Source organism: Chiloscyllium plagiosum, unplaced genomic scaffold (assembly GCF_037043375.1).
Source record: "Chiloscyllium plagiosum isolate Xiang-an unplaced genomic scaffold, Cpla_swu_hap1 HiC_scaffold_30, whole genome shotgun sequence".
Classification (NCBI taxonomy): Eukaryota; Metazoa; Chordata; class Chondrichthyes; order Orectolobiformes; family Hemiscylliidae; genus Chiloscyllium; species Chiloscyllium plagiosum.
In genome coordinates, this window is record NW_028270168.1 from 1,368,772 (window position 1) to 1,395,086 (window position 26,315).

Below are 26,315 nucleotides of genomic sequence, written 5' to 3' on the forward strand. Positions count from 1 at the left end.
AAATTATAAAGGCTAAGTGCATTCCTTTTGAAAATTTGTTTGCAGGCAGAAACCTCTACAGGAGCTGGACAGCAGGTGAAAAAGGGATTATCAAACATTCTGGGAGTCCTCTCGGACACTTTTGCTCCTCCTCCAGACAAAACTATTGACTGTGATGTTATAACACTGGTCGCAACACCTTCTGGTACTACAGAACTCTACGACAGTACCAAGGTATTGGAGTACTTTCAAGCTCACTTCTGGTCTTTAAGAAGCTACCTATTTCAACACTTCTAGAAGACTTTTGAATGGTGGTGTAGTGGACCACATGGGTGTTTTCAATTATTATTTCTAAAGCCATTTTTATACAGGCTGGATCTCAATTGAAATTTTGAAGGAAATTTTCATTGCAAACTAATTCTGTTGCATTATGAATTTTTAGGGTATTGGTTTACAGTATTTCTATCATTTATAGTGATATGTTTGATTTCGTTTGCATTGAAAAGTAGAGTTGAAGCAGGTTGTTTGTGTTGTACAAATGTCATAATCACATTGCTTGAAAATTGGAGAAATAAATTTGACAAGACTGTCTAAGACACTTAAAGTTACTTCACAAAGGCTACTGTGCTGAAGTATGTTCCCTTGTTAAGCTAAAGTGTATATTTACATTTTTATCCTGCTCCCAGTGAAATTCAAGTACTACACCATTGCGGAGCCAAATAAGATGACTTATTTCTGTAATAAAGCAGAAATAGAATGTGTATATGTTAAAAATGCATGTTATAAAATGCAACTTTCTGTTCCTAAAGTTTGTTCACAGTACATCATATGTCCATATAACAACCCTGGTGTTGAGGCCATTTGGTAAAATACCTGTTCAGACTTTTCAAGTTATATTATGTATGTAAAGTAGCTACTGAAAATTATTGGCGAAAAGTTGGTTAGAAATTGTCATTGTGCTTAATGTTTCTTTATCTCCTACATTACAATAGTGACTGCACTTTAAAAGCACTTCATTGAATATAAAACATTTTGAAAAGTGCTACTTAAAAGCAAATCCTTTTGTAGTTCCTCAAAATTGCCTGTGTTGTATATGGGAAGTTTAATTCTTTTGAGAACAATAACAAATTATGCCAAGGTAAAATTTCTTAAAATTTAAACTAGAGAATGCTGCTATGGCCAATTCTTTGACTAAACAACCTTGTGCTGGTTTTCAGGCTCGTCTTTACAGTCTACAGGCTGATCCAGCAACGTACTGCAATGAGCCAGATGGTAAGAAACTTAATGGAATCTGACCTTTTTGATGTGCATCTTTTATTTACAAGTAATGTAGGGGTGTGTTTTGGTCTCGTACATGAGCCTTCTGTGTTAATTCTGTTGAGATTTTTTAATGGGTAATAAATTTTGGAGAAACTTTCAATTGAAAGGATGGAATAAGTTATGCAGGAAAATACGAGAGCAATAAAAACAATGCAGTTCATTTGGTTAATCCCAAAAGTTCATGCTACGATATTCCCCTTTTTCTCAAGAATCAAATTGGATTTCTTAATTAGACCATCTGCTTCCCAAGGCAGACAGTTCTACATATTTGGTGAAAGTGAGTAATGCAGATGCTGGAGATTAGAGTGAAGAGTGTTGCTGGAAAAGCACAGCAGGTCAGCAGCATTAGAGCAGGAAAATCAAGGTTTCTGCCAAAGCCCTTCATCACAAATGAGGCTGGGAGCCTTGGGGAGTGATGAAGGGCTTCTGCCCGAAACATTGATTTTCCTGCTCTAATGCTGTCTGATCTGTTTTGCTTTTCCAGCACCACACTCTTGAGTTCCACGTATTTACCATGCTCTTTCTAATGTAATGAATTCTAAATGACCTTCTCTCCTAAATTTGAATCATACCCTCCAACTTTAATGTTTTGTAATAATTGCAATCATTATTAGGCCACAATTTATCTATTCCTTTAACAAAGTAATATTACGTCTGCCACTGAAAGTAGAAAATAGTAATATTTTCAACTCATTTCCTAATTTTTGTAAACAACGTATGTCATAAACTAATGGATGGATTTCAGCAAAATTTGATATAGTGATAGGGTGTGGCCTAAGGAAGAACTGATTCGTTTTTCACGAAAATGAGAGTCTGATTCTATGCGATTGTAAGAATGTTGAGCTGAATGCTGCACTAAGTGTCTGTTTACTTGTTGAATACTTCTTCCCTCCTCAAAATCACAGGTTGTGTCCCTATTCTCATATCTAGGATGAAATCCATCAGGGCCCACAGCTCTGATAGTTTGCTAAGGGCCACTTACCTGGTCATTGCAATTTTCCTGAGAACATCCATTCCCTTAACTTCCTGATTAACATCTGTTTCTGAGATGTTGCTTGTATTCTCGAGAGAAGTCTTTCTGTTGGGGTTTTTCAGCTGAAGTTAATTTAACACTGAAAATGAATCTTCAGCAAAACATCATTATTAAAGTGTCATGGAGATTAATTTGGCAGAACCATTTGTAATTGATATCTTGTCTGAGTTTTTTTTTTTGTAAATAGGCCATGTTTTTCTTCAGGTCCGTTGGAGCTCTACGAAGAGTGGGTTGCTGATTTTAATCTTGAAAATCAGAAAGGGGAAATCTCGGACCTATTGGTTAATAGTCCTGCAGTGCGTGCTCTTTACACAAAAATGGTATGTACTGTCCCACCTATTCCACTTACACTTGCGAATGCTCTGTCTGAAAACATTGTTAGATCAAAGCCAATTGCAACAAGTGAGACACCAGATTTGCATTGAGGTCATTTGAGTATTTGGATATTGCTGAATTCAGTTCATTTGAGCTTTCATAGAGTCCTAGTCATAGAGATGTACAGCATGGAAATAGACCCTTTGGTCCAACCCGTCCATACCGACCAGAGATCCCAACCCAATCTAGCCCCACCTGTCAGCACCCGGCCCATATCCCTCCAAACGCTTCCTATTCATATACCCATCCAAATGCCTCTTAAATGTTGCCATTGTACCAGCCTCCACCACGTCCTCTGGCAGCTCATTCCATACATGCACCACCCTCTGCGTGAAAAAGTTACCCCTTAGGTCTCTTTTATATCTTTCCCCTCTCACCCTAGACCTAATCCCTCTAGTTCTGGACTCCCCGACCCCAGGGAAAAAAACTTTATCTATTTATTCTATCCATGCCCCTCATAATTTTGTAAACCTCTATAAGGTCACCCCTCAGCCTCCGACGCTCCAGGGAAAACAGCCCCAGCCTGTTCAGCCTCTCCCTGTAGCTCAGATCCTCCAACCTGGCAACATCCTTGTAAATCTTTTCTGAACCCTTTCAAGTTTCACAACATGTTTCTGATAGGAAGGAGACCAGAATTGCATGCAATATTTCAACAGTGGCGTAACCAATGTCCTGTACAGCCGCAACATGACCTCCCAACCCCTGTACTCAATACTCTGACCAATAAAGGAAAGCATACCAAACGCCGCCTTCACTATCCTATCCAACTGCGACTCCACTTTCAAGCAGCTATGCACCTGCACTCCAAGGTCTCTTTGTTCAGCAATGCTCCCTAGGACCTTACCATTAAGTGTATAAGTCCTGCTAAGATTTGCTTTCCCAAAATGCAGCACCTCGCATTTATCTGAATTAAACTCCATCTGTCACTTCTCAGCCCATTGGCCCATCTGGTACAGATCCTGTTGTAATCTGAGCTAACCCTCTTTGCTGTCCACTACACCTCCCATTTTGGTGTCATCTGCAAACTTACTGACTGTACCTTTTATGCTCGCAATTAAATCATTTATGTAAATGACAAAAAGTAGAGGTCCCAGCACCGATCCTTGTGGCACTCTACTGGTCACAGGACTCCAGTCTGAAAAACAACCCTCCACCACCATCCTCTGTCTTCTACCTTTGAGCCAGTTCTGTATCCAAATGGCTAGTTCTCCCTGTATTCCATGAGAGCTAACCTTGCTAATCAGTCTCCCATGGGGAACCTTGTCAAACGCCTTACTGAAGTCCATATAGATCACATCATCTGCTCTGCCCTCATCAATCTTCTTTGTTACTTCTTCAAAAAACTCAATCAAGTTTGAGAGACATGATTTCCCATGCACAAAGCCATGTTGACTATCCCTAATCAGTCCTTGCTTTTCCAAATATGTGTACATCCTGCCCCTCAGGATTCCCTCCAACAACTTGTCCACCACCGAGGTCAGGCTCACTGGTCTATAGTTCCCTGGCTTGTCTTTACCACCCTTCTTAAACATTGGCACCACGTTTGCCAACCTCCAGTCTTCCGGCACCTCACCTGTGACAATCGATGATACAAATATCTCAGCAAGAGGCCCAGCAATCACCTCTCTAGCTTCCCACAGAGTTCTCGGGTACACCTGATCAGTCCTGGGGATTTATCCACCTTTATACACTTCAAGACATCCAGCACTTTGGGGATCAACAGTCGTCCCAAATCATAAAAACATTAATGCATCAAAAATAAACTAAATAATGTGGCAGAGAACAATATATTCTGGTACGTTCTCCATCCATCTCTCCACCTTCTCCAGCTGACTACCACAACCCCAACCACCACCATCAGGAGTGCTGAATATTTTATCATGATTTGAAATATTGAAGACAGGGTGGCCTGGATCTTCTGAGATGTTGCAATCATCATTGGATTGCTGATCCACTCAAATACTCGACTAACTTGATGCTGTTTCACATTTTTACCATGGTCTTTTGAACCTGACATATTTCTGAGACTATGAATGTCTCTCTGAGAACTTTATCAAATCATAGTGCAATCAAGGAAAAACAAGACATGCTACCCTTTTACAGCACTAGTCTCACATGATAAGTTTAAATGTTCAGTCTCAACGACAGTGAGGTGAGAAGGGGGACATTTTGGTGATTTGAGAGTCAGGTTGAGGGCTAGTTGGGGAAGTTGGTAGCGCCGATACAGTGATCAATGTAGTCATCTTCCTTTCAATTCATCCCAACCAGTACCCTTCCACCTATACCCTCATCCACCTGGCTGAACTGGTCTTCTCCCTTAACAACTTCTCCTTCCAATCCTCCCACTTCCTCCAAACCAAATAGGTAGCCATGGGCACCCGCATGGGACCCAGCTATGCCGGTCTCTGTCGGGTAGGTGGAACAGTCCATCTTCCGCAGTTACACTGGCACCAGCCCCCACCTATTCGTCAGCTACATCGATGACGAGGAGGTCGAACAGTTCACCAACTTGACCAACACCTTTCACCCTGACCTCAAATTCACCTGGATCATCTCGGACACGTCCCTCCCCTCCATGAGCGACCAACTAACCACGGACATCTACTACATGCCCACTGACTCCCACAGCTACCTGGACTACATCACCTCCTGTAAAAATGCCATTCATTATTCCCAATTCCTCTGCCTCTGCCGCATCTGTTCCCAGATGACCAATTCCACCTTAGGTAATCCCAGATGGTCCCCTTCTTCCAAGATTGCAATTTCCCTTCCCACATGGTCAACGATGCCCTCCAGTGCATTTCCTCCACTTCACGCAGCTTGATCCTCACCTTCAACCACTCCAACCTCTGCATATATCGCATCAACCTCTGCCACTTCTGCCAACTACAAATAGACCCCACCGCCAGAAATATGTTCCCTTCCCTACCCCTATCAATGTTCTGAAGTGACCATTCCCTCTGCGACTCTCTTGTCAGGTCCACGTCATATCCTCCACGATCCCACACCCCACTTCCCTGCACCTTCCCCTTCCACCACAGGACGTGCAAAATCTGCGCCCACATCACTCCTCTTATATCCGTCCAAGGCCCCAAGGGATCCTTCCACATCCCTCAGAAAGTTACCTGTACTCTCACAAACATAAGTAACTGCATCCGTTGCACCCGATGTGGTCTCCTCTACATCAGGGAGACATCACGCGTCTGAGCGGATTGTTTCAGAGAACATCTCTGGGACACTCACACCCACCAACTCCACTGCCCTGTGGCTGAACAGTTCAACTCCTCCACCCACTCCGTTAAGGAGATCCTGGGCTGCTTCCATTGCCAAACCCTTACCACCCAACGCCTGGAAGAGGAACAGCTCGTATTCCGCCTTGAGCCTCTGCAACCACATAGAACATAGAAAAATACAGCGCAGTATAGGCCCTTTGGCCCTCGATGTTGCACCGATCCAAGCCCACCTAACCTACACTAGCCCACTATCCTCCATATGCCTATCCAATGCCCATAAAGAGGGAGAGTCCACCACTGCTACTGGCAGGGCATTCCATGAACTCACGACTCGCTGAGTAAAGAATCTACCCCTAACATCTGTCCTATACCTACCACCCCTTAATTTAAAGCTATGCCCCCTCATATGACTCCATACTTGGGAAAAGGTTCTCATGGTCAACCCTATCTAAACCCCTAATCATCTTGTACACCTCTATCAAGTCACCCCTAAACCTTCTTTTCTCCAATGAAAACAGGCCCAAGTGCCTCAGCCTTTCCTCATATGATCTTCCTACCATACCAGGCAACATCCTGGTAAACCTCCTCTGCACCCGTTCCAGTGCCTCCCCATCGTTCCTATAGTATGGCGACCAAAACTGCGCACAATACTCCAGATGTGGCCGCACCAGAGTCTTATACAACTGCAACATGACCTCAGGGCTCCGGAACTCAATTCCTCTACCAATAAAAGCCAGTACGCCATATGCCTGGGTGGCAACTTTCAGAGATCTGTGTACATGGACACCAAGATCCCTCTGCTCATCCACACTATCAAGTATCCGACCATTAGCCCAGTACCCCGTCTTTTTGTTACTCTTACCAAAGTGAATCACCTCACACTTACCTGCATTGAACTCCATTTGCCACCTTTCTGCCCAGTTCTGCAACTTATCTATATCGGGCTGTAACCTGACACATCCTTCCTCACTGTCAACAACTCCACCGACTTTCATATCATCCGCAAACTTGCTCACCCAACCTTCTAGCCCCTCCTCCAGGTCATTTATAAAAATGACAAACAGCAATGGTCCCAAAACAGATCCTTGCGGAACACCACTAGTAACTGCACTCCAAGATGAACCTTTACCATCAGCTACTACCCTCTGTCTTCTTCCAGCCAGCCAATTCCTAATCCAAACCTGCAACTCACCCTCAATGCCATATCTCCGTATTTTTTGCAGTAGCCTAACCATGGGGAACCTTATCAAACGCCTTACTAAAATCCATATACACCACATCTTCTGCTTTACCCTCGTCTACCTCCTTAGTCACCTTCTCAAAGAATTCAATAAGGTTTGTGAGGCACAACCTGCCCTTCACAGAACCATGCTGACTATCCTTGATCACATTATTCCTATCCAGATGTTCATAAATCCTGTCCCTTACAATTCTCTCTAAGACTTTGCCCACAACAGAAGTGAGACTCACCGGCCTATAGTTACTAGGGTTATCCCTACTCCCCTTCTTGAACAAGGGAACCACATTTGCTATCCTCCAGTCGACTGGCACTATTCCTGTAGACAACGAGGACATAAAAATCATGGCCAATGGCTCTGCAATCTCCTCCCTTGCTTCCCAGAGAATCCTAGGATAAATGCCATCAGGCCCAGGGGACTTATCTATTTTCACCCTTTCCAGAATTTCCAGCACCTCTTCCCTACATACCTCAAAGCTGTCCATTCTAATTAATTGTGACTCAATATTGTGACTCAAATCCACATGGGATAAATGTGGATTTCGAGCGTTTCTTCATTTCCCCCCTCACATTATCCCAGTCCCAAGCCTCCAACTCGACACCGCCCTTTTGACCTGTCCATTACCTTTCCCATCTATCTGCTCCACCCTCCTCTCCGACCTATCACCTTCTTCTTTACCTTCATCTATCTATTGTATCCTCAGCTACCTTGCCCCCACTCCAACCCCTCCTCCCATTTATCTCTCAGCACCCTGGCACTCAAATTTCATTCCTGATGAAGGGCTTCTGCCTGAAACAGCGATTCTTCTGCTCCTCGGATGCTGCCTGACCTGCTGTGCTTTTCCAGCACCCCACACACGACTATGATCTCCAGCATCTGCAGTCCTCACTTTAACTGCCAGCATAGATGTCATGTAAAAAGATTGCAATGAGCCTCAATTCTTAACATTTTTGCTACTTTAATTTAAAAGCTGCATATTTGAGTTATGAAATAGTGTTCAGTTTTCTTTTCCCTTAAACAGGTACCAGCAGCCGTATCTCATTCAGAATTTTGGCATCGATACTTTTATAAACTTTATCAGTTGGAACAGGTGGGTCATTACTGAGAGTTCAATAATGTTTGAAATGTTTATCTTAGTTCTTTAGTATGTTAGTCTGTTATCAGGTCAGCTGATCAATTGTAAACGTTTATACTGGAATGCACCAACATCCATTTTGTGAACTCCTAGATTTTTATGCATTTCCTCTTGCTTCACCCCACTACTTGTTGGCAGTGCTTTTAATGGCAAGGTTCTATGCTTCAGAATTTATTCCCTAATATCCTACACTTCTTCCTCTTCCATGTTGTTAATTCACTACTTGCACCTGGGTACTTGTTACTCTTCATCCCCACCTCCAAGATCACTTGCTTGGACTTAGCTTCCATTCTTTGGTTACACCGTTGAGGTGTGTTGGGACATTTTTCTATATTAAATAGAATATATCAATGCAGTTTGGCTGTTGTATTTAGTGAGATATAGGGAATTGATAGAGGTTCTCAATGGTTAGAGTAAGCAGAGTTTGAGAGAAGATGTAGACTAGATGGATTTGACAGAACAGGGTCATAAGATTTTAAAATGCCCGCAATTTTGTAATAAATATTCTGCAAGTTAGGTGGCAGGGTTAGTTCAGCAAGGATGAGCTAGTAAGTGACTGTGAATTAATGTAGAACAGATAGTTGTGATAGTTTACTGTTTATAAGAGGCCAATAACAAAATTATTACAAAAGTCTGCACTGGACAGAGATGTTTTGTGGGATTTCAGTGGTGGAAGGACTGAGGTGGAGTTGGTGTTGCAGTGGTAGAAGTAACAGCATTGATAAATGTATAAATGAGAAGCTCCATTCAATGTCAAATGAGATGCTAAGATTACACACATTTGTCTTGTTTGGTCTGAGGTAAACAATGACTGGGCAGGGGAGACATTGAATCAATTTGGAGGAAGCAAAATTTCTACTTTTGAAAGGATTGAGAACAAAACAGCATAGATTTAAATTGATAAAGGAAGCAAAGATGACATGAGCTTTTCATTCAGTGAGTGGTTAAGGTTTGGAATATGCTATCAGTGTTTTGGGAACCCGTTCAACTGCAGCATTCAAAAAGTAATTGGAAGAGGTTTGGGGGACAAGGTGGGGTAAAGGCAACATGTGAATTGCTCAATTGGAGGGCTGGTGCAGACATGATGGACCAGGTGGCCTCTTTCTGTGCTGTAATTATTGTGATATTTCTTCTTATCTGTACTTGCATCAAATTGGCTAAGTTAGAATTGAGGTACTGAGCATCCAAAGTTTATACTTAAAAGGATTTGTGCTAAAATATGACGTATTCAATCTTGATCAGTTTGATTTTTAAATTTTGTATCTAATTGTAGTTTGTCAAAAATTTAGAACAAGTTAATTAAGTTTTTTTATTAAACATTTGGTTGAACAAGTTGGAGTAAATGCTAATGGAATATCTCCTCTGACAGGAAGAGACCAGGAGAATAGCACTGAAACAGAGAGCAGAGCAGACTTCTCATGCAGAGGAGCTTCAATGGGAAGATGAAGAAGGTAGGACCTTTAATTAAATTGCAAATTAAACAGAAAAGAGAATATTATTTGCTAAAACTTTCCTTGCTGAACTGCATGTTAAGAATTTTTTTGAATGCCAGTATCATTAATAGTGACCATGGAATTACAGGATTGTTATAAAAACCTATACGTGGTTCATTTGAATAAAAGAAAAATACTGCAGATGCTGGAAATCTGATACAAAAACAAATTGCTGGTGCAACTCAGCAGGCTTGGTAGTATCTGTGGGGTGATAAAGGTTCTTCATGGTCTGTGTGCAGGCTGCATTGGTACATTTGTCAATGTGCTCAGAGTTTCCTCGCAGCTGCACAGTTTAAAGGGAATGTTAGACCTCACTTGGCTAGGTCAGAAGGTTATTCTAGATTCTTAGCATTATGGTTAAATCTTAATTGGTCACTTTATTCATTCAGAACATGTGAGCATCACTGGCTTGCTTGGCATTTACAGCCCACTGTCACAATGGTGCTCTTTTACAAAGTTACTATGCCCTTAAGTTTTTTTCAGAGAGGGGGTAATTGGCCAGGCTCCATGTCTGAAGTTTGAATGGTTCATTGTGGCCTTTTTGTTTACACTAACAAGGCTTCAGGCCAAAAACTTAGTCTTTTGAAAAAGCTGGTATAGTCAAGGGGGCGTGGCCAGCTCTCTAGCTATGCAGTTCAATTCAGTTCGGGAGTTAGTTGAGTCAGGGTCACAGTGGAAACTGGAAGCTCTCTATCTTTCCCTATGCCCTTCTAATCTCAAGCCTGTAAGCTCTAGTTTGTTCTGTTTTTACTGTTTGTCCTCAGGGATGTGTGTATTTGGACAGTTGCAAGTATTTTCGGAACAGCATCATTAAGTCTGGTTCGGATAGGATAAGCTCTCCGGTATTCTGTTGTCTTTGTGTTTCATTCCGTAAATTTGTTAATAAATTTAAATTTTGTTTGTTTAAAACTTGGCAGTTGAACCAGCTAATTTACACCGGGAATATCCACTAATACACCTAGCTAAAAACAAATAGCAAAGTTACGGTCTGGGCTACCTGCTTAAAAATGTTTTTAGGGAGCTGGCCTAGTCAATATCACCACAGTTAATTGACCTTGAGATGGTGGTAATGGGTTGATGTCTTAAACTGCTGCAACATTTATGGTGTGGTTCCATCCCTGATGCTGCTTGCGGAGAGTTCCACTGGTTTGACCCAACCACAGTAAAGGAAAAGTGATATAGTTCTAGGGTGATGTATAGCTTGGAGGGGGATTTTAAAGGTGGTGTTCCTATGTGCTTGCTGCCTTTGTCCTTCTAGATAGTATACGGTCACAGGATTAGAAAATGCTGTCGAGCAGCTTTGCTGAGTCACTGCAGTGGATCTTGTAGATGGTTCACTCTGCTGCCATTGTGCACAGTTGTGAATACTTAATGTGTTGGATGGGGTTCTGATCAAGAGGGCAGCTTTATCATGAACGTTCAAGCTTCTCAAGTGTTAGAGCTACGCTTCTCCAGACAGGAGAATATTGTATCATAATCTGGACTTGTAGATGGTGTGCAAGTTTTGGGGAGGGGAGTAAGTGTGAGGTAGGAATTATTTGCAGAATTCCCAGTGTCTGGTCTGATCTTGCAATCGCAGTACTTATATGGTTAAGTTTCTGGTCAGAGGTGACCACCCAGTTGTTGATGGTGAAGGATCCGGTTCACAAAAAAAGTAATTTCATTGATACTGACAAGTTAATCATTCAACCAAATCAAGCCAAAATACTAGAAATCGAAAGCAAACAGCTTGCTGGAGAAGCTCAACATGTCTGGCAACATTGCTGGACAGTGAAATGGTTCTGGGTGTTTTGAGTTTGGATGATTTTTTTCAGAACTGGAATCTGAAGAAATCATGATGGACTCAACATCAACTCTGATTCTCTGAGTGCAGATGCTGCCAGGCCTGGTCAGTTTTTCTAGCATTCTATTTTTATAATTTTCAACCACCTCATACATGGAGACAAAAACCCTCATGTCACTAGGTAAACTCCAAAATCTATAATAAATGATATTTTAAAATATGTAAATCTCATCTTGCATTGCAGCTTTTTGTTTTCATGGACAAGCCAAATCTGGGCAACTTTCTACATTTAATAGATGCTAGTGCTATAATTGTAAGTAATTAACTAGGGGTTCAGCTAGTTTAGGAGCACAATTCTTCAGTACTATGGAAATAATTTTGTCAGAGCCTATAGCCTTTACTGTATTCCTTGCCTCTGAAATGACCTTGCAAGCTAGTCAGTCATTGTCTTCAGTGTAGGTAGGGATGGGCAGCACCCACATCCTGGGAATGACTAACAGAAATCTGGTTCTCTTCTGTGTTCACCCTCAACCTAGCGTTTGAGAGTGAGACTGACACACATGAAATCTTGTGAGACTTATTAATTTTGAGATCACCCTTCTGCCCTCTAAGCTGTCTTCATTACTTTAATTAAAGATCTCTCATCAAGTTTCCCTTTGTTTCTTAATGTTAAGCTCATCAGAGGGTATCGCTTCATTGTTTAGACAAATTTCTGGCAATATGTAGGTGGCTGTGTTAGAGAATCTAGCTAAGGACCAAAAGCCAATTGGCCTTACAAGCAACAATTTGTATCATTTAATGACACTTATTTTCATTGACAGAATTTTAGAATTAATAAGTCACAACTCAATCTATTGAGCTATTATGGATAGATTTATTTGCCACTCAACATTTTACAAAGTATATTTAAATTGATCAATAGCCAGTTAATTAACCAGTTAATCAAAACTGGATTAACACTACAGAAATACATGAGCAAATGATAATATAAGCATGTATAAAAAGAGTGAGAGTAGCTAAAACGTGTGTGGGAACCTTGGAGGATGCAACTGAGGAATTGATTATGGCGAACAAGGAAATGGCAGATAGTTCAATGCAAAAGATTGGTTCAGTCTTCATGGTGGAGGATGATATAAGCATCCCAAAGATAACAAATAATTTGCCCCTTGTTTATCTATTGGGACTAAAGGCAGATGAGCTCACAGGACTTGAAGACCTGTGTCCAGATGTTTTTAAAGGAAGTGACTACAGAGGTAGTGGAGGTACTCCTTTAAAATATTCCAGAACTCACTGGATTTCAAGAGGGTTCCAGCAAATTGGAAAATTTCTGAAGTGAAGCCCCTGTTCAAGAAGGGAGAGGGACAGAAAGAAAGAAACTGTCGAGCAATTAGGATAACATCTGTCATTGGGTAAATGTTAGAGTTTGTTTTTAACGGAGAACATTCCTTAATTATTATTAATGAAGGACATTTAGAAAAGCACTCAACTGGAATGTCAACATGCTTTTGTGAAAGGGAAATCATGTTAGATAAGTTTGCTGGAATGCTTGGAGGATATAACAATCAAAGTTGATAAAGGGGAATTGGTAGATGCACTGTATTTGGATTTTTCAGCTAAGGTGTCACAAAATATTATTATACATGTAAGGGCTCAAGATATTGGTGGAAACTGTTAGCATGGTTTAAAGATTGATTAACAAACAGAAGACAGTTTGCATTAATAGGCCTTTTTCAAGTTGGAAACATCTAACTAGCAGTGTTCCATAAGGATCAATCTTAAGGCCATTTATATTAATGACATAGGAGGTAAGTGTAATGCATCTAAATTTACAGGACAAAAATGGGAGGGCAGGCTGTGATGATACAAGAAATCTACAAGGGATATAGATAAGTTGACAAGAACTTGGCAGATAGAATTTAATGTAGGAAAGGGTGAGGTAGGAAGAATCAAAAGGCAGACTATTATTTAACTGGAGAACGATTCCAAATAAAATGTGGGGAAACTTGAGTTTTCTTGAGCATGCACATAAAAAGTTGGCATGTTCTGTGACAGTTAATTTAGCCTAAATGGAAGTTTGACCTTTTATTGTTCGGGTTTAAAAATGGAAATCTTGGTACAAATTATTACAGGTGTTGGTAAGGTTATGCATAAGTTACTGTGCAGTTTTGGTCTCTGTATTTTTATTAACAAAAAGAGGTACTAGCATTGGAGGCTGTTCAAAACAGATTCACTAGGCTGCTTAAGGGATGAAGGGTTTGACTTGTGAAGAAAGGCTCAAAAGATTAAGCCTTCGTTCGTTAGAGCTTAGAATGAGTGATCTTACTGAAACATAAAAGATCCTGAGGGGGTTTAAACGGGTAGTTATTGAGAAGATGTTTCCATTCGGGGAATATTGATTTGATTTGCTTTATTATTGTCACACGTACTGAGAATACAGTGAAAAGTATTGTTTTTGCATGCTATCCAGGCATATCGTACCTCAGGTTAATAGAACAGAATGCCAAGTATTGTGTTACAGCTACAGAGAAAGATAAACTGAGACATCTGTTCCTAAGTCTGATATCACTGGGGATGAAGCTGTTCTTCAATCTGTATCTTTGTATCTTCTCCCCAATGGAAGAGGTAAAAGAGTCTATAACAGAGGTGGAGGGGTCTTTAGTTAATTTGACTGCTTTTCCAAGGCAGTGGGAAGTATAGATGGAGCTGATGGACGGAGGCTAGTTTGCATGATGGACTGGGCTGTGTTCACAACTCCAATTTCTTGCAGTCTTGGGCGGAGCAGTTGTTATACCACACTAATGCATCTGGATATGATGTTTTCCTTTGGTGCATCTATAAACATTAGTAAGTGTCATTGCGGGCATGCCGAACTTCCTTAGCTTTCTGAGGAAGTAGAGGCTTTGGTGTGCTTTCTTGACTACTGCCGACATGGATGGACAAGGACAAATTGGTGACATTACGCCTAAGAACTTGAAGCTCATAACCATCTTTACCTCAGCACTACTGATGCAAGCAGGAACATGTCCTCCACTCTGCTTCCTGAAGGCAATGACCAGCTCCTTCATTTTGCTAATGTAGAAGGAGAGATTGTTGTCTTTACACCAGGCCACTAGGCTCTCTATCTCTTTCCTGTACTCAGTCTCATCATTATTTGAGATCTGACCGTGATGGTGGTGTCATCAACAAGATTGTAAATGGGGGTCAGAGCTGAATTTAGCCATACATTCGTGAGTGTATAAGGGCTATTGTAAGGGGGCTGAGTAAGCAGCCTTGCAGGGCTCCGGTGGTGCATATTATCATGGGAATCTTGGACTACAGAACATATTTGCAGAATAAGGGATACTCATTCAAAATTGTGATGCAAAATAATTTCTTCTAAAGGGTAATGAATGTCTGAAATTCTCTATTCTAGAGAGTTGTGACTAGATCACTGAAGTATTTTAAAAAGGCAGGCAAGTTTTTGTGGTGTTGGGGAACTGATTGTTATGCTCAGCAGGCATGAAAGAGGGCTTGAGGCCTAGGACGGATTAGCCATGATCTTGCTGAATGGCAGGGCAGGCTTGAGAGGCAAAATGGCCTCCTTCTTGTTCTCATGTTCTGGCTCTTTCTTTGCGGTCTTGCTGATATACAAACTAAAACATGAGAACACATTCATTCAACATTAAAATATTTAATTATAAAAGTTAACTAGCATTTTTGAAATGATCTAGAATAGACTAAAACAATATAAAATTAGAAAAAAAAGCTCAAAATACACAGCAGGTCTGACAGTATCTGTAGATAGAGAGAAAACTGAGTATTTGTCAGAACCATCTCATGAACGATCATTGAAATGTTAACTGTTTCTCTGTTCAATATTCTTCCCGAGTTGCTGAGCACTCCCAGATTGTTTTAGTTTTACTTCAGATTTCTGGCATCCACAGTATTTTACATTTGTATTAATCATCATGTCAAAAGTAGGCCAAATTGTTTGCGACAGTGTGTAATGAGAAATGCCTCCAGCTTTGCAGTGATTATTTTGAATTCTTTTTGAAATTTGAAGTACACTCACTTGGATCACAATTGATTTCACCCTCTGATTGTAGTCTAGATTGTTTTTTTTTCTGATGGATTTTACAATTTTCATTGAAAAATCAACTGTATATAATGCAAAAAAATTTTGTACTTTTGCAGATGAATTTGTAGGTGCTTCGCCTGTCAGTTCAGAGTTTCGACATACGCCGCAAAGTCCATTATTGCCTATACAATCTTTCGTTGCGTGCTCCATGCTGGAGCATTCAGTTGAACTTCCGAACCAGAATATTGCTGACATTATGCAAAGGCCAGGGGAACACCAGTCTGTAAGTGCCATCAGCAGCCCCACAGAACTCCAGCTGAGAAGTCAAATCTCCACTTCCAGTGAGACATCAAGATCTGAGGAGACTGTGAAGGAAATTGCAGGCAATGTAATAGATACCAGTGTGGAGCTGGTGGTAGAACAGGATTTGAAGCCCAAGACTAAGGGCAGGCCTTCAATTCCAGAGGAAGAAACAAATGGATCAACTAAAGATCAAAAAATGAAGGAGTTTACTGCAGTATCTGGTGCAGTGATTGAGGCAAAGAACACCAACAAACTGGAGACTACAAAAGATGATGGACCCATTGATTTGAGAGTGTATGAACTTAACTCGGACAGTGGAAAATCAACGCCATCCAATAACGGAAAGAAAGGTGATTATTATTACAAATTGCGTATTTGTGCAAAGTACAGATGGAACAGGCAGGAAAATAATGGTACAAAACCCCACTGGTCTTAAAATGGGAACCAAAAGGATGTGACAGGCATGTTTTAAAAATAATGGTATTTATAAATTAGTGGTGATTTACATAATCATAAAAATGGAACTTAAGAAAGTAATAGCAGAACATTTTTGATGTTTTAAGAATTCATAATCCATTGATTATTAATAGATCACTGCACCCTGAAGTCCAGAAATAGATTAGGTGCAATGAGAAGTGACCCTTTTTTAGATTGAGTGATAGTCAAAATATACAGAAGAGGCTCTTCGTCTCATCGAGTCTGTAACAACAAAAAACTGCTTTAAATCTACACTAGTCCCACTTCATATCACTTGGCCATTGTCTTGAATAATGATGTTTCAAGTGCTCATTCAAGTATATTTTAAAGGTTATGTCGTTTCCTGCCTCCACTACCCAGACAGTACATTCCAGATTCCTGCCACCCTTTGGTTAAAATCGTTTTTCCTCCAAATCCCCTCTAAACTTGCTGCATTGCATCTTCAAATTATGTTTTTTTATTGACCCTTCAGCTGAGGGGAACAGCTGCATTCTATCCACCCTGTTTATGCCCTGCAATCTTCTACACCTCAAATCAGGTCCCCTCAACCTCTCTGCTCCAAAACAAAACGACCTGAGCTTATCTATCTAGTCTTTCTTCATAGCTGAAATGGTCCATCCCAGGTAACATCCTGATGAATCTCCTCTGCATCCCTCCAGTGCAATCATATCTTCCTATAGTGCAGTGATCAGAACTGCTCAAAGTACTCCAGCTGTGGCCTGTACAGCTCCAACATAACCACCTTGTTCTTATGATCTGTGCCATGACTAATAAAGGCAACAATCCTGCCAGTGCTGAAAATGTGTTGCTGGAAAAGCGCAGCAGGTCAGGCAGCATCCAAGGAGCAGGAGAATCGATGTTTCGGGCATGAGCCCTTCTTCAGGAATGAGGAAAGTGTGTCCAGCAGTCTAAGATAAAAGGTAGGGAGGAGGGACTTGGGGGAGGGGCATTGGAAATGCGATAGGTGGAAGGAGGTCAAGGTGAGGGTGATAGGCCGGGGTGGGGGCGGAGAGGTCAGGAAGAAGTTTGCAGGTTAGGAAGGCGGTGCTGAGTTCGAGGGATTTGACTGAGACAAGTTGGGGGGAGGGGAAATGAGGAAACTGGTGAAATCCGAGTTCATCCCTTGTGGTTGGAGGGTTCCTAGGCGGAAGATGAGGCATTCTTCCTCCAATCGTCGTGTTACTATGGTCTGGCGATGGAGGAGTCCAAGGACCTGCATGTCCTTGGTGGAGTGGGAGGGGGAGTTGAAGTGTTGAGCCACGGGGTGGTTGGGTTGGTTGGTGCGGGTGTCCCAGAGGTGTTCTCTGAAACGCTCCGCAAGTAGGTGGCCTGTATCCCCAATATAAGGAGGCCACATTGGGTGCAGCGGATGCAATAGATGATGTGTGTGGAGGTGCAGGTGAATTTGTGGCGGATATGGAAGTGTCCCTTGGGGCCTTGGAGGGAGGTAAGGGATCTGTGTCAGGGATCTGTGAACAAGTATGTGAAGCTTCCTAGTGCACTGCCATTCTGTGAGTATCCCCTTGTCTTGTTGCTTCTGCAAAAGCACATCACTTCATACTTTCCAGGGTTAAATTCCATTCAATTTGTTTATATCCCCCTGTAACTTAACACATTCCTCCTCTCTGTCAATCTCCTGGTCAATCTTTGTGTCGCCCTCCAAATTTATTTATTTCCACATTGTTTATATATAATCACGACCAACAATTTTCAGCACCACTTGCGACTGTTCAGATACTGAAGCAGAATATGTGCACTTGCAACAAGATGTGGACAATATTTAGGCTTGGGCTGAAAAGCGGCAAGTAACATGCAACATAAATGACTATCTCGAATAAGAGAATCTAACCACTGCCCCATAACATTCAATAGCATTACTGTCACTGAATCTCCCATTATCAACATTCTGGGGGGTTACCATTGACCAAAATCTCTCCCAAAGCTGGACTTGCCACACAAATACAGTGGCCAAGCAAGCAGGTCAGAGGCTAGGAATACTACAGTGAGTATGACTTCCCAAAGCCTGTCTGTCTAGATTAGAATAGAATTCTTACAGTAGAGATAGAGGCCATTTGGCCCATTGCATCTGCACTTCCTGCACACATCGTCATCTAGGACACTGATAGGATCCATGTTTTCCCACATATGCCAGGTCTGTCATTCCACTCACTGCCCTCACCTGCTGTGATTTAAACTTGAATTTATTTAATCTTTCTTTTCTGATTATTTAATATAAAAGATATTTCCTTTACCTTAACTTTAGTCTCCTCTTATTCTCTGACTATTACTTATTCTTAGTTACTCCCTTAATCTCCCAGCTCTTGGGTCTTGGTCTGTTCCTGTCACCACTAATCTGTGAAAATAGTTTGGAAAACAAGACAGCAGAGGGTGGGAGGGGAGATTCCTCCTCCACTTCATATAACTGCTATACTTACAAATGTGTGATACTCCATTCACTGCTAGTTGTCGTTAGATGCTTTCTGCTTCAGCTGTTTCAGGAGCTAGTTTAAACCAGATTAACAGCCTAATTATTCAAACTACAGCAGCACCACCCACTGAGGGGATTTGTTTTTACTCTCCTCAGCTATGTTTTGTTCCTCTGAGCTTCCTAGTGTACTGCCATTCTGTGTGTATTCTCATGTCTTGTTGCTTCTGTGAAAGTGCATCACTTCATACTTTTCAGGGTTAAATTCCATTCCATTTTCTTATATCTCCCTGTAACTTAATACATTCCTCCTTTCTGTCAATCACCTGGTCAATCTTTGTGTCTATCCCTTAGAATTGAAACCTATTAAACAATTGATGTTATCAAAAAACTAACAGCAGTTAGTACTAGATTCTAAGGCAAGAGATTAATTCAAACTCTCACATTTACCAAACTGCCACACTTCACTTTCTGCTGATTGCCTTTTGTGCTAATTTTACTGAATTTTTAAAATCCTGTTTCCAATTCCAGTAGAATGTCTTTGTGGACATTTTCCATTTTTTAAGCTGAGGAATACAATGCCAGAGACTTTAACTGCCATATTATTAATGACAATATTAATAAAGCATTTATGGGCGGCACGGTGGCACAGTGGTTAGCACTGCTGCCTCACAGCGCCAGAGACCCGGGTTCAATTCCCGACTCAGGCGACTGACTGTGTGGAGTTTGCACGTTCTCCCCGTGTCTGCGTGGGTTTCCTCCGGGTGCTCCGGTTTCCTCCCACAGTCCAAAAATGTGCGGGTTAGGTGAATTGGCCATGCTAAATTGCCCGTAGTGTTAGGTTAAAGGGGTAAATGTAGGGGTATGGGTGGGTTGCGCTTCGGCGGGTCGGTGTGGACTTGTTGGGCCGAAGGGCCTGTTTCCACACTGTAAGTAATCTAATCTAATCTAATCTAATCATTGCTGAATAGAATGCATCAAAAAGAAACCATGCATTTAGAAACATTGTATTTTCAAGATATTTCCATAAGTGGTCCTGTTGGATAGTAGGATCTTTTGAGTAAAAGAAAACTAAATTATTTCTTAGTGAGTGAATACTTCATTTATATACATTGTTTTCGGGGAAAGCAAGTATGGTGATGTGGTTCATCAGACGTAATATCAAATCAGCTTTTTTTTAACTCATACTTGGGATGTTGACATCACTGTCAAGGCTAGCACTTATTGTCCATTTCAAGTTGTCCATGAATTGAGTGGCTTTATATTTCAGAGGGTTGTTTGCAGTGAACAAATTTTTAAAATTCACGCGTGGGACATATGCGTCACTGGCTGACCAGCACTTATTGCCTGTCCCTCGTTGCCTTTGAACTTTCTGGGCCATTTCAGAGGGCATTGAAAGGCCATAAGACATAGGAGTGGAAGTAAGACCATTCGGTCCATCGAATCCACTCTGCCTTTTAATCATGGCTCATGGGCATTTCAGCTCCACTTGTCTGTACTCTCACTGTAGCCCTTAATTCCTTGTGAGATCAAGAACTTGTCAATCTCTGCCTTGAAGACATTTAACATCCCGGCCTCCACTGCACTCTGTGGCAATGAATTACACAGGCCCACCACTATCTGTCTGAAGAAATGTCTCCTCATTTCCATTCTAAATTGACCCCCTCTAATTCTAAGGCTGCACCCATGGGTCCTAGTATCCCCGCCTGACGGACACAATTCCCAGCATCTACCCTTTCTAAGCCATGCATTATCCTATAAGTTTCTATTAGATCTCCCCTCAACCTTCTAAACTCTAATGAATACAATCCCAGGATCCTCAGCCATTCATTATATGTTAGGCCTACCATTCCAGGGATCATCCATGTGAATATCCTCAGGACACCCTCCAATACCAGTATATCCTTCCTGAGGTGTGGGGCCCAAAACCGGACACAGTATTCTAAATGGGGCCTAACTAGAGCTTTATAAAATCTCAGCACATCACTGCTTTTACATTCCAACTCTCTTGAGATAAATGACAACATTACATTTGCTTTCATTACAATGGACTCAACCTGCAAGTCAACCTTTAGAGAAGCCTGGACTAGCACTCCCAGATCCCTTTGTACTTTAACTTTATGTAGTTTCTCACCGTTTAGAACATAGTCCATGCCTGTGTTTTTTTTTCCCAAAGTGCAAGACCTCACATTTGCTCACATTGAATTTCATCAGCCATTTCCTGGACCACTCTCCTAAATGGTCTAAATCTTTCTGCAACCTCCCTACCTCCTCAGAACTACCTGCCTGTCCACCTAACTTCATATCATCGGCGAATTTTGCTAGAATGCCCCCAGTCCCTTTATCCAGATCATTAATATATCAAGTGAACAGCTGTGGCCCCAACTGGACATCACTTGTCACTAGCTGCCATTCTGAAAAAGAACCTTTTATCCCAACTCTGTCTTCTGTCAGACAGCCAATCCTCAACCCATGCCAGTAGCTCACCTCGAACACTATGGGCCCTCACCTTACTCAGCAACCTCCTGTGAGGCACCTTATCAAAGGCCTTTTAGAAGTCTTGATAACATCCACAGAGTTTCCCTGGTCTAACCTACTTGTTACCGCTTCAAAGAATTCTAACAGGTTGTCAGGCACGACCTCCCCTTACTAAATCCATGATTTGGAGATGCCGGTGTTGGACTGGGGTGTACAAAGTTAAAAATCACACAACACCAGGTTATGGTCCAACAGGTTTAATTGGAAGCACACTAGCTTTCGGAGCAATGCTCCTTCATCCACTATCACCTGATTTTTAACTTACTAAATCCATGTTGACTTGTCCTAATCTGATCCTGCACTTCCAAGAATTTAGAAATCTCATTCTTAACGATGGTTGTAGATAAAATTCTAGAATCAGAGGTTAGGCTAATTTTCCATCTTTTGTCTTGATCGTTTATTGGACAAGGAGGTTACAACAGCAATTTTTCCAATCATTTGATATTTTCCCTGACTCCAGTGATTTTTTGAAAGATTACAACCTACGTCTCTGCTATTTCTTCAGCCACGTCCCTCAACTCTAAGATGTAGCCCATCCAGGCCAGGAGATTTATCAGTTTTTTAGACCGTTTAGTTTTTCTAGCACTTTCTCTTTTGTAATGGCTATCAGACTAAACTCTGCCTGCCCCCCATGACTCTCCTTAATTGTTGGGAATATTACTTATGTCTTCCACTGTGAAGACTGATACAAAGTACTTGTTAAGTTCTTCAGCTATTTTCTTGTCTCCCAGAAATAGTTTTCCCACATCAATTTAGAGCGGCCCAGTGTCTACGTTTGCTTCTTGTTTGTTTCTTATGTATTGAAAGAAACTTTTACTATCATTTCTAATATTACTGGCTTGCCTACCTCTGTTTTTGTAGTCTTCCCAATTTCTGATTTCCTAGTGCTCTTGGATACTTTATGGGCTCTTTGATATATTTCTAGACTTCCTTTGTGAGCCATGGCTGTGTAATTCAATTCCCCCCTGCCAGTTACACTTTCTTTTCTTTAGGATGAACCTCTGCACTCTGTCCTCAATTACACCCAGAAACTCCTGCCATTATTGCTGTACTGTCTTCCCCACTAGGCTCTGCTTCCAGTCGATTTTCATCAGTTCCTCTCTCATGCCCCTGTAATTACCTTTATTTAACTGTAACACCATTACATCCAATTTTTGCCTTCTCTCTTTCAAACTGCAGACTGAATTCTACCATATTATGATCGCTGCCTCCTAAGTGTTCCCTGACTTTAAGATCTTTTATAAAGTCTGGCTCATTACATAGCACTAAATGCAGAAAAGCCTGCTTCCTTGTGGGCTCCATCACAAGCTGTTCCAAAAAGCCATCCTCTAAGCATTCCATGAATTCCCTTTCTTTTGATCCACTGGCAACATTATTCACCCAGTCCACCTGCATATTGAAGTCCGCCATGATCACTGTGACCTTGCCTTTCTGACATGCCCTATCTTATTTCCTGGTACATCCTGGGTCCCTGGTCCTGACCACTTTTAGGAGGTCTGTAGGGTTTTTTTGCCTTTGTGGTTCCTCAGCTCCTCCCACACAGACTCCCCATCCTCTGACCCTATGTCATTCAGTTCCAGAGATTTGATTTCATTCTTAACTAACAGGACAACCCCGCCCCCTCTGCCCACCTCCCTGTCTTTTCAATAAGTTGTAAATCCTTGGATGTTTAACTGCCAGTCGTGAACCTCCTGCAACCATGTCACTGTGATGCCTACCACATCATAATCATCCACGATAATTGAATTCAGAATTATAATCTGAGTCAATCACATTGCTGTGTGTTTGGAGTCACATGTAGGCCAGATCAGGTGAGGATGGCAGATTTCCTTCCCTGAAGGGTATCCGTGAACCAGATGGGTGTTTTCAAAAATCAACAATAGTTTCATGGTCATCAGTAGATTATTAATTCCAGATTATTATTGAATTCAAACTCCACCATCTGTCATGGCAGGTTTTAACCCGGGTTTCCAGAACATTAGCTGAGTTTCTGGATTAATAGTCTAGCAATAATACCACTCGGCGATCACCTCCCACATCGCTGTAGGCATGGAGTCACCTGTAGGGGCCAGACAAGGTATGACAGCAGATTTCTATTCCTGCAGGATATTAATGAATCCTATTATAATCTGAATTCAATAATTTCCTAAGGGGTGGTTCCCAGATCTGCTCTCTGTGCTCCAAGTAAAGTCTAACCGTAGTTTTGTACACCTGCAACTTAATTCTGCATTTTTGTACTCCAATCCTCTAGATATAAAGGCCAGCATTCCATTAACTTTCTTGATTTATTTTCTGCACTGTTCATGACATTTTAAAGATCTGTGCATCTGAACCCGCAAGTCTCTTTGAACATCTACTTCATTGAACATCAGTCATCTACGAAGTGCTCTCAACTATCCTTTTTCGGTCCAAAATGGATAACTTCACATTTGGTTACATTGAACTCCATATACCACAATATTTTCCATTCTATCTTTTATTCTTTATCTTTCTTTCTATTCTTAGTCTATCAATATTGCTCTGTAATTTTATGCTGTTGTCTACACTGTCTATGTTGCTGTCTGTGTGTCGTCATCAAATTTCGGTATGACTTTCTATCCAAATATTCAAGTTGTTAATAAATAACGTGAATAATTGAAGCCCTGACACAGATCCTTGTTGGATATCATTGGTCACATGCTACCAGTTTGAGAACATACCCATTATCCCTACTTTCTGTTGCTTGACATTTAAATGATTTCCCAGCCATATCAGTAATTTGCCCTCCATTGTGTGAGCTTCTGTCTTGGTCAACCATTTCTTATTTGGACTTAAATAATTTTATAGGCTTCAATTATTTGAGAAAGGGCATGTTAGTTGTTGGGAAAATAAATGTAGAACATAGGACTAAAATCTCAGAATGAGAGTTTGGCCTTTTAGGGTTGAGATGAAATGTTATGTAACTTGGTGAGTGTGTATTATTTTTGAAATTCTGAATGTCAGAGAGCTATGGGTGCTTCACTTGAATATATTCAAGACAAAGATTGCTCATTTTGGGTACTAATGGAATTCTGGGATATGGGATTACATTGGGAGGGTGGATTTAAGGTAGTAGATCACCCATGATCTTATTGAATGGTGGAGTAGGATCAAAGGACAGAGTGGCCTCTATTTTGTTATTTTCAAATACATTTCCATGTTGGGGAAAAAGTGAGAGACTTTGCTTCAAAATATTATCACAAAATACCATTTTGTTGTATGTTTACTGTCTGGTCCTGTTAGGTTCCCTTCTTGAGATTCTTACGTACTTAATGTAACTGCAATACACCAACTTCTGTGAACAGCATGATTTATTTCAGCAAGTACAAGCGTTTGGAGGATCACTTAACACTCTTCGCGATGCGTGTCAAGCAAGGCTCCCTGAACAAGGGAACTGCCTCCCTTTATTAGATTAGAATTAGCTTCAATCCCTACAGTCTGGAAACAGGCCCTTTGGCCCAACAAGTCCACACTGACCTTCTGAAGAGTAACCCACACCCCTGCCCTGTATTTACCCCTGACTAATGCACCTGACCTACACATCCCCAAACACTATGGGCAATTTAGCATGGCCAATTCACCTAACCTGCACATCTTTGGATTGTGGGAGGAAACTGGAGCACCCAGAGGAAACCCACACAGACATGGGGAGAATGTGCAAACTCCGAACAGACAGTTGCCCAAGGTAGGAATTGAACCCGGGTCCCTGGTGCTGTGAGGCAGCAGTGCTAACCACTGAGCCACCATGCCGCCCCATATACAGGGTTTTACATCTCAAATCAGACATGCACACAAGGCACAACCCCCTGCCACTCCCCCATAGTCACATACCACCCAAAAACAATGTAAAGTGATTAGATTATTTCCAGAAATTAGATTATTCTTCAAAGTGTGTGACCAGACCATCCCTCAAAACGGCGTGTGATTTAGGTTATTCCTCAAACTGCAGTATTTAGAGTATGGTTAGACTGTCACATCCTGCCTGCAAGACAGAAGAACACACCCCACGGGATATCCAACTTCTTACATGTCAGCAGAACAAATTAACCCTTTAACATTTCATTCCCTCCCTTTATCATTCCATGATAACCATCTAAATGGGGTTGAAAAAGGTGCTACCAGCTTATTCATAAGAATCTAGCAGCTTGTGTTTAAACAAGTTATTTGCACAGAACATGCAACGATTATAACAACAAGAATTACTAGTCTATGCAGTAGATGGAGGATCCTCCCACGTGGGGGAAAAAGAAGTGTTCACCTGTAAAGTTCTTAAATCCACAGTCCTTAGTGACCACTCCACCCCTTCCAAGTTGAGTGGAAGCAAGCCAGTTATCCAAATTCTCCTTCAGTAAAGTCCAACCTGGGAACAAAATCCAGTCTAGCAGGGGTCAGTTCTGTTGTGTACAGTGGATAGGGAGCCCAGGCCTCTGGAGATGCAGGGATTAGTGCTGCCCCTGCAAGATTGTAGGGATTCCGTGCAATGAAGTGTGCTCCCAAGGCAGGGTGCGTATTTGTGAGGTTAGGTGTAGCCATCAGTTTGCTTTTGGCCATCTTCATGTTCACCTTTGCAAATTCTAGATTTTCAGGATCAAATTGAATGTCGTTTAATCCATTCTTAGCTGATTCTGCTCCCGCTCTGCTGTCAAATGTAACAAAGCCAACTGGCTACTTTGATGTTAGCTTGATCAGTGAACCTTCCTATCCCTTAGATGGTCGAAAGAGAAGGTAAAGCTCACATGGTTTAATATCCACAGGAAGGCACTGACAAAACGTGTACAGACCTCCTCTTCATCGTTGTTAGCATCATTGTTTTTCATGCTCATATCTGGGGAAATGATTGAATCTATTGTGTCCCCCTACTCGAGGCAGGTGCTGCTGGTGCTGGGAGAGCAGGTGGGGTTGCCAGAA

General features: G+C 41.5%; 1 protein-coding gene across 2 annotated transcripts in view; it reads left to right on the plus strand.

Moving 5' to 3' along the window:
• Positions 1-26,315, plus strand: part of bsdc1 (BSD domain containing 1) — a 73,528-nt gene that overhangs the window by 32,914 nt on the left and 14,299 nt on the right. For both annotated transcript variants that reach the window (XM_087976655.1, XM_043719673.2), the window contains exons 4-9: positions 46-213; positions 1,197-1,251; positions 2,537-2,652; positions 8,200-8,268; positions 9,683-9,764; positions 15,763-16,299. In XM_087976655.1, the coding sequence (XP_087832781.1) occupies positions 46-213; positions 1,197-1,251; positions 2,537-2,652; positions 8,200-8,268; positions 9,683-9,764; positions 15,763-16,299 (1,027 nt within the window). The remainder of the gene's footprint in view (positions 1-45; positions 214-1,196; positions 1,252-2,536; positions 2,653-8,199; positions 8,269-9,682; positions 9,765-15,762; positions 16,300-26,315) is intronic.